General features: G+C 45.3%; 1 protein-coding gene across 1 annotated transcript in view; it reads right to left on the reverse strand.

Annotated features, from left to right (window-relative positions):
* The window catches only part of UVRAG (UV radiation resistance associated), an 85,322-nt gene extending 79,033 nt beyond the window's left edge, over nucleotides 1–6,289 (reverse strand). The window contains exon 1 of the mRNA XM_030945701.1: nucleotides 6,081–6,289. Coding sequence (XP_030801561.1) covers nucleotides 6,081–6,161 — 81 coding nt within the window. The 5' untranslated portion in view covers nucleotides 6,162–6,289. The remainder of the gene's footprint in view (nucleotides 1–6,080) is intronic.
* Nucleotides 6,290–9,653: the final 3,364 nt, after the last annotated feature.

Here is a 9,653-nt window from a genome sequence, read left to right on the forward strand (position 1 = left end):
AACAGACAGCAAATGGAAGATGTTCAAAAGACATCAAGTCTGCCCTAATTCACACAAGGAGAAAGTGAAACAGGAAGAATAAGGAATGTCTCAGTACTTCACATGGTCCATGCAGAAGTATAATTATTTTCCAGCTATCTGAATGCAAAACAGCTCTTTGCAAGGTCAGTACGGAGTTAAAGAATGCAACATCTGAAGTCAGGGTTAGATCTAACAAAATATGTTAGTCTATGGCATTAACAGCTCCTTTAATACTAATTAAAGCAACAGTCACACCAGAAAATAATTAAAACAGATAACTATACTTTAACTGAAAAAACTTAAGACTATGTAGACTATGTATTACTCTTGAAAGACAGTTGTGTTCTCTGGTCTATCCTTCTCTGCACCCTTTCCTACTAGCTAAACCTCTAAACTACTTCCTCACTAAGTCATTGCATTTACACAGAGGAGGAACTCAGAACTCAACTTCTATCCCCATGAAATGATGTAAACAGCTGGTAACTGTTCAGCTGTTTACAAAAAGAAATCTTCTCTTTGTACCCCATAATCACATGTAGAAAATCTATACCACTTACTTTAGAGTCCAAAATGAATGAAAGAACTAAGACTAAAACTGATGCAAGCTCATGATGTTCACACAACTCACTAATCTTCTCTATCTTTTTTTCAGTGCTAATTTCTGCAGAAAGACTGTAAAAGCCTGTTATTTAAAATATATTGTAGGGGCAGGTACAGAAGACACATCCAGTCTTGGGACACAAACAGGACAGCTGTTTAGGGGTGGCAAAACAAGACTCAATACACAGAATTAACTTAAAGACAATGTTAGCAGGAAGGGTTCAAAAGCTAAATCATAGATAGAAAAGAACATCAGGGTGCAAGTCCCATCCCATTAATAACACACTGCAGCAGTTGAGAGAAGTCCCTTAAGCCTCTTAACGTGACCTTGGGGAAGGGAGCATTAGTCCACATTTGCTGTGGGAATAACCAGGGAATATCAAGATGATACTCAGAAGGAAGCACCCAAAAAGTAAACAGGGCCTTACAGAAACAACAACAAAATCAAAACAATGGCAATTTTGACCTTAAAGAAGCCCTAAAGGACGCTCTGGGTTGCACAAGCGAACAGCATATGATGATTAATAACCTGAAGCATATTAATGCTTATCTTGTTGCTGGATGATAAATCAAGAGCAAAGAAGTCAGTTTCTCTTCATAAATGAGACTTCAGTCTCTAGCTAGCAAGTTGCTCAATTAAGAGCATTCCATAACCCACCACAAACATTCCAAATAAAGCAAGAAAACTGATTCAGTAGAGCTTTTGGACATAATAGTCTAACTTATCAATTGATCATTTGGTCTGCAAAACACTCCTGCATCTCTTGTGGAATACAGAAAGTACACAGCAGATAGCAAAATTCCAGCCCCAGCTTAACAGCCAGTCTTTTGGGCTAAAATTACAATTTTCCAGTAACTTTAACAACTACTCTTCCTAATTTATCTCTAACAAACACTAAACATTGATACAGCTGGGTATGGATACAACCGAGCAAGATCAGCAGGTCACAACTCACACTGAGGTCTTTCACTGGAGCAAACCTTCCCTCTCACTCAGCATTTAAAGACAGTGTGTGTCAAAGAGAAGTGAAAGCAATATTCCAATACAACACTTTCCATTCATTATTCTGATTGCCCCCCTCCCCCCATATTTCGTAGGAAAGGGGAAGTAAAATATTTAAGAATCAGTCTTTTTTTTTTCCAGATAACTCAGAAGAATATATAATAAGAGTAATAGAAAACTAATGTTTAAAAAGATACTATTTTCTCATTGTTTAGTTTAAAGTCTCATTCATATGCAGCCCTGGGCCTATACAGTAACTTTCTTCACTTTTCCTACACAAGACCCCTCAAACACACTTGCCAGCGCACTTTGAATCCTCCCTTTCTGCCATGTTGCCAAAAATGTTGTGTATGAGTGATACATATCTTTAAAGAAAGAATCCCAAGTCAAATCTGGAACTGAACCTGGCAGGGGACACAAAAGAAGGGCTTCTCCACGTACACTACCCAGAAAAAGAAAGCCAAAGGTGTTACCTCCTGAAAAATAATGATGGAAAACTGGTAACAACTGATGAGAAGGGTGAGGTACTCAACAACTCTTTTGTCTCTGTCTCCAATGACAACCTCTCTTCCTGCACATCCTGAATGGATGGACAGTAGGATGGGGACTGGAGGAACAATGCCCCTCACACTCTAAGATTGGGTTCATGGCCGCCTGAGGAACTTGAATGTGCACAAGTCCATGGGACCTGATGAGAGGCATCACAGAGTCTTGAGGGAACTGGCTGATTTAGTTGCCAAGCCACTCTCCATGATAGTGGAAAGTTGGGTGAAGTTCCAGGTGATTGGAAAAGGGGAAGCATAGTACCTATCTTAAAAAAGGCCAGAAAGGAGGACCCTGGGAGCCACCACCCTGTCAGCCTCACCTCTGTGCATGGGAAGATCACACAACAGATGCTCTGAGAAGCTGTGCTAAGGCACATGGAAGACAGAGAGGTGATTCAACAGCCAGCACGGTGTCACCAAAGCAAAGTCCTGCCTGAGCAACCCAATGGCCTTCTGTGATGGGGTGGCTACATCAGGGGACAAGGGAAGTGTTACAGATGTCATTTATCTGGACTTCTGTAAAGTCTTTGACATGATCCCCCACAACATCCTTCTCTCCAAACTGGAGAGATGGATTTGATGAGTGGACTGTTAGATGGATAAGGAGCTGGTTAGACGGTCAAACCCTGAGGGCAGAGGTGCTGCTGTGGAAGCCACAAGAGCCTTGTATGATGAGCACTGCTCTTGGACTCATACCAGTGCATAAAACTCCAACTGGAACTTTAGGAATCCCAGCCTTACTGTTAATGGAGTCTACAGAGTGTCCTTGAGAAGTTTCACTAACTGGTTGCTCTGCTTTGCTCTACCCTAAAATAAACTTCTGACACCTGTAGCTGAAACCTCATTGCTGCTCCTCTCCACAGAAACTTTCACTATCTGTCAAGAGATGTTTGTGAACTGAGGAATACAGAAAATATTGGGTCACCTGGTCTGACACTACTCATGGCTATGCACAATGGCACAATTTACCCCTTCCCTCCTTATCAGCAGATCCATACTCATCAGATAGATCCCCCTCCCTCCCTCCCAGGCACTGGCTCTGCAGTCCATGACTGTGTGCTTTCCTGTCACTAGACAACCACACATGAAATCTGTTTTGGCCAGCAATTAGCACAGTAGCGCTCAACAGATCATTTGACTGTGGCATGACTGCCTCTGTACATTCAGGCTGCATTTTTCTGTCCAATCTCTTCCGCTGAGGATATAGAAGAGTCTGAAAGGTTTGGGTCCCCCAACCCCTCCACTGCTTTGAACTGCTTCCAGTGACAGGATTGAACAGTTTGAGCATTCTGAAATCCTTAAGTTAAGACACTCCCAGTTTTCTTTCATCAAGCAACTGCAAAGAGATATTACTAAAGAATCTCTGCTCCTGAAGTGCAATCATTTCATATTTTCAGTTCTGTTGTGCTCACTTGTACAGCAAAAGAGAACAACACAATTACTGACACAATTACTAAGGGATTCAAATGGGAATTTTATGCTTAATCAGATGCATTTCTTTACAGCCATATCCTCTATTTCTCTTTCTTAAAATACAGAATACAACAGCAAAAAGCATTTTTTGCCCCAGTCATCCTGCCACACAAACAAGTTAGAGGAGAGGTCAGTCACTTTTGACATAAGTATCATCACAGTAGCAAAAGGTTTCAGAATTAACTTTTCACTCCTGCAAAAGTGTCAGTAGCAGGAATGCTGTTTTCTAATCAATGTCAATGTTACTGGAACAATTAAAGCTAGACAAAATCCAAATTACACTGTCAGTACTTCTGCCCCTAAAAAGTCACTTCAGTCATTAAAAGCACTCACCTTGAATTCACAGCTGAGAATTTGTCTTTGGAGAGATTTATAGCCATGACTCAGACCATCCTGCTCTCAATTCTTACAGTCACTATAATATCTTATAGTCAAAAAAATGTAGCTTTGGGTGTCCTAGAGAAAGCTGCCTACTGAAACAAATCACCAAGCTGATTTTGTGCTGGCACACAGCAAACAGTTACCTTGCCTTACGTAGCATCACACAGCTCAGGTCAGCCAGACTGTGGCATTACAGAGGTGGTACAACAGACTAGGAATGACTTATCTTTCACATAATTCTGCAGTAAAATAGCTCCAGTGTGCTGAGCCCCTTCAAGGTATCTTGCCCTTCAGTAACAGACTTTTGAGCTCAGAGAATACAAAGAAAGAGGGTGATCTGCTATCAGTGTGTTCAGCTGATCATCTCAATTTAATTCCAAGTAAACACAGTACCCAGATCCCTCAGCACATGGTCCTTGTGTTGGCAGGGCACACAGCAGACTACCTCAGTCTCTGTCACAGCCTTACACTTGCTACAATTAACATACAAGCAGCATCCTCACTGGGTATTTACTCAACTGGAACAGCCTATAATTGATGACTCAATTTCTGCTCCGAGGAACTCCTATAAAAGTTTCTGCTCCTCGAAGAAAAAGCCTGTGTTTGGTCTCACTTTCACAAACGAAATCCAATGACTAATATCTCAGGCTTCTCCCTGCAGCATTCACTTGGTCCTTGCACAAGCCTGAGAAAGAATCAAGCCAAAAATTCAGCAAGGAGAAGGCCATACTTGATCTCGTGGACAATCCATTGTTTCCTGTCCGTAGCATTCAGAGCAGCATTCATGTTTATGTTTACTAACACAGAGCAGACCCACATTTCAGAGTAAGCACTTGCTCACAAATTGGGGTCAGGTGGCCAACAGCCACCTCCATTCCCCTCCCTCTGCCCCCAAGTAGATGTCTTCTAGAACATGTTTAACAAAAGAGCAGTTATAGATCCACTTCGAGTTAACATCTTTTGATTTTTTTCTTTAGGTACTCTCTATATTCCCACCTGGTAACATATAGCTCAAGTAAAACAGATTGTGTGTCTAACTCGTAATAACATTGACTGCACTGAGTCAATGAACCAAAACAACATTCACATCTTATACTATTTCTAAAGAAGAGCAAAATTTTGCTAATTACTCCTGCCTTCACCAGTCCTGCTCCAGCTCCTGTAAAATCAAAGTGACCACATGCAGGAGGGGAAAGGGCACAGAGTCGGTTTGATAGGGATTGCTCAATGCTCAGGCAGAACCTAGTCTTCCTCACTTAAAATCATTGCTCTCCAAAATGAAAACATGGGACAAATGCCCAGTAAGCCAAAAGCCAACTATCAGCAAACAGGAAAAAGAGAGTTAAGGGAAGGAAGGACGCAATAGGGAGAGAACATTTCAGCACTTTTTAGAATATACCTTATGTTATATCCACACTTGCTCCCCACCCCGCCAAGAGAAGGAGGAGGGGGCACCCCAGCTGCTCCGGCCTCACGAGGTGCCCAAGCTTAACATCGATTTTCACGGTGTTATTCCTGCTGCAACTCCCACCTTTAGTCTGATCTTTTGTAGGCACAGAAGTACTTTTCTGGGAGAGGAAACAGCACCTGACTCCCCCGGGAGAGAGGCACAGACCCCTGACCCCAAGCTTCCTCTGGCCTTCCTACCAGCCTGAGCGAAAGGTGCTCAAACTGCCCCTGGCCTCAGGGACTCCCTTCCATCAGCTTGGGAACTGTATCTCAGGTACCCCCAGACCTCGGAGAAGCCCCACTGGCACCTCACGGAGTACCTGCCCACCCCTTTACCGCAGGGAGCAGCCCCATCCACCCGAGGGAGCAACCCCTGTACGCCTCGGGGAGCTGCTCTCAGTTCAGGAAACATCTCCCTGCACCCCAGAACAACCCACACCTCAGTGAGCACGCCCCTGTGCACACCTCAGGGCATCCCACGCCTAAGACAGCACATCCCCTTCACCTCAGAACACCCCACACTTCAGGGGACACCCCTGATTCACCTCAGGACACCCTCCTCCTCTTCCTCAGCCCCCTCCGAGCGCCGCGCCGAGGCCCCGCCGTACCTGCTGCGAAGGCAGCTCCACATGCAGGGCGCGGGCGGCGGAGCCGGGCGGCAAGGCGGCGGGACCGGCAGCCGAGGTCATCCTCACGCAGGGTCCCCGCTCCGCTCCCCCCGAGGCCGCCGGGCGCGCAGGGGTTAATGGCGGCAGCAACGCCAAGCCGGCCGCCCGCTACGGAGCCATATTACCGCAGTGCTGGGGGGTGGGCGGGGCTCCGCCTCCCGCGTGCCCATTGGCCCGCGCCCCGCGGGGGCGGGACCCCGCGCGCCTTCTCGACTTGCGACTGGCTCAGCCCGGCGCCAATCAACGCCCCGCTGCGCCGGCCCTGTCAAACCGCCGGAACGCGCGCCGGCGCCGATTAGAGAGCCCGCTTCCGGAAGGCGGGACGGCACCCGATTGTGGGCGATGATTGGAGAAGATGGAGTTTGATTGACAGCACACCCTCCATCACGTGTGCGGGAGCTGTTGTCATCACGTGGGGTACGGAAAATAGTTGGGCGGAGGGGCCGAGGGGGCGGTCGCCATGGCGACCCTGAGGGGCTGGAAAGCTGGGCCGGGCCCGACCCTGTGCATCGGGAATGGTGTCATCCTCAGCATCCGCTACACATCACTCCGACCTGCTCAACGTCATATCCACCTGCCCCAAAACAGGGCAGCCTGCCCAGTGTCACATCCATCTATGTCATGTCAATATGAAAGAGGCCTTAGGCTATTGCAGAGGGTCCAAAGCAGGGCCATGAAGATGGTGAAGGGTCTCGAGATCTTTATAAGGAGCAGCTGAGGTCACTTCTCTTGTTCAGCCTGGAGAAGAGATTAAACAAGAGCAGCCCTCATTGAGGTCTTCAGTGTCCTCAGTAGGAGAAGCAGAGGGGCATGTACTAGTGTCTTAACTCTCTGACCAGAGTGAAAAACGCCAATCACTTGTTTTTAAAATTTTAAAAGTTTAATAGTAATAAAATGGTTATAAAATAGTAATGCAATTAGAGTAATAATAATTTGGACAATTTGAATTAGGACAATATGAGACAATAGAAACAAAGAGTTACAGACAGCCGGGTACCTTTTTCTGGGCAGCAGGAGCCCAAAAAAGGACACACGTTAACAGAGGATTAACCCTTAAAAACAACAGCCTGTTACATGTTCATACATCTCATACATGATGTATAAATTCCATTCAAACACAGGATTCTGTCTGGTCAGTGTCAACTTCTTCCTCTTAATCCTAACAGCATCTTCAAGGCAGGAAGAAGTTCATTTCTTCTGATAAGAGGGCAATAAATTCTTTTTCTCTGAGAGATTTAGGTGTCCTGTGGCTGCTATTTCACTGCAAGACCTTTCTTATAAAAAAGTATCCTACATAGCATAGTTTCTACTTTAACATTTTGTTATAACCCAAAACTATATTTAACACACTACTTAAGAGAATTAATACAGCATTACTTTCTAACACAACACATACAATATTCATTTTAATATTTGCCCAAAGCCAATCATAAAATACACATTTTTCACACCAGTGACAGGACCTGAAGGAGTGGCCTGAAGCTGAGTTGGGAAAGGTTTGAGTGGGATATTAGAAAAAGATTCTTCATCCAGAGGGTGGTTGAGCACTGGAATAGGCTCCCCAGGAAAGTGGTCACAGCATCAAATGTGACAGAGCTCAAGAAACATTTGGACAGTGCCCTCAGGCACATGGTGGGATTGTTGTGGTGTCCCACACAGGGCCAGGAGCTGGAGTTGATGATCCTGATGAGTCTTTTCCAACTCAGCTTATTCCATGATTCTATGAACCTTCCCCACATCACATCCACTTGCCTCACATCACACCAGCCTTCTCCATAGCACATCCACCTGCCCCATGTCATCCCAATCTGCCTCATATCATCACCCCAACCTGCCCAACAACAGACCAACCTGCCCCTCATTGTGCCAACCAAGCCCATATCAGACAAACCCTTCCCGCAGCTCATGGACCCATCCCATTCCATGCCAAGCCATCCCACATCAGGCCAACTCGCCTCACCTCATACCAGCCATGATGCTTACAAATACCAAAGCCCAATGCAACCATCCCCTCAGCACCTACCTCCATCCCATCCCACCCAGGCAACATCCATCCTGAACAGAGGAGACCATGCCCACCTGGAACAGCACCATCCCCACGTAGGGTACAGCTCTCGGAGCACCAGTCGTGTGCCTGTGCCCATCCATCCCAGGAGCACTCTGCAGCACCTACCTAGCATAGGTGGTCATATTCAAGATGCCCCTCCCATTCCCATGGCACTGCCAGGGACCATCAGGGACTGAGGCAAAACACCTGACTGAGAACAGCACTCCTGCCATACCTGCAGTGGCACTGGGAATGCCTGTCCCTAATGCATGCCACAGCACTGGAAATGCTTCCCTGGAAATGCTGCTCTGAAAGGGTTGAGTGTGCTGTGCGGTGCTGGAAAACCCCGTCCTCTGCTCCTCCTCTCCTCCAGTCCTCCTGTCCTCAGCACCAAGCACCTCCCACAGCATGGAGAGCATCCTGCTGGAAGCCCAGTAAGCCTTCATCCACCTGCAGTACTCCTCAGTGTGTAATATTCCATGCTCCAGTGAGGTGCTGTAACAGCTTTGTCTTCAGCACTTATTTTGGTCTAGGGTATTCAAAAGTGAACTTGTTAAAAAGAGGGAGTAAAATAAAAAACTGGAATGGAAAGTCAAGTTTTCTGGGGTTTGATGGTCATCCTGTAGCGTGAAGTCATCTTCCATCCTGCTCCTTCCTTTGCAGCTGCTCACCGTGGTCTGCTTTTCTCCAAAATGCTTCCTAGTTGAAATGGAGATGCTAAACTTTTCTTCTGGGTGATTGCCTGGTTTATCCCATAGTAACACATCTATATGGACATCTTTTCCCAAATTGTTTGATTCTACATGTAGGCATCAAATAAATTTGATACCTCAAGCTTAAGTTTTGGACATCATTAAGCCTGGCGTGTGTGAGTACAGGATGTTGCTTCTCCCTGATCAGGAAAATTAATTAAAAACAGTGGCCTTTTTTGGAAGATCTTCTGGGGAAAAGTGTGTCTCCATTTTTTTCCTTCTGATGAAAAAAAAACCCTTCTATTTCAGTATTTTCTACAGCCAGTGTTCTATTTTCAAGACTCCTGAGACATGCTGAGATCAGGAAGTTCAAACAGTCATTTTGGACCTGTTGTATCAGTTTGATTCACCTCCTGGATTCTCATTCAGTACAAGACACTCCTTCCTTTTAAGCATTCCATCTTCACCTTGGACAACTGAAATTTTATTTTTAGGATGAAATCCGGAGGTTTTCTTTGCTCAAGGTGTGAAAAATGCATTTAGAATGACAAAATTATCTAAACATCAATAAATTTTGAGAATGCTTTCTGCCTTTGAGACTCTTGATATGTTTCCTCAGAGAGCAAAACTAATTCTAGCTTAGATATAAAATCAAAGAAAATCACAGCTGTAAGAATAGTTTTTTCCTGAGATAAATCACTAAGAACAACTTATGGAAGCAGTGTGAAGATGCCACTGCTTGTTTGCCCAAAATATAAAAAACCCAAAACACCC

The sequence above is a fragment of the Camarhynchus parvulus genome, chromosome 1 (genome assembly GCF_901933205.1).
Source record: "Camarhynchus parvulus chromosome 1, STF_HiC, whole genome shotgun sequence".
Classification (NCBI taxonomy): domain Eukaryota; kingdom Metazoa; phylum Chordata; class Aves; order Passeriformes; family Thraupidae; genus Camarhynchus; species Camarhynchus parvulus.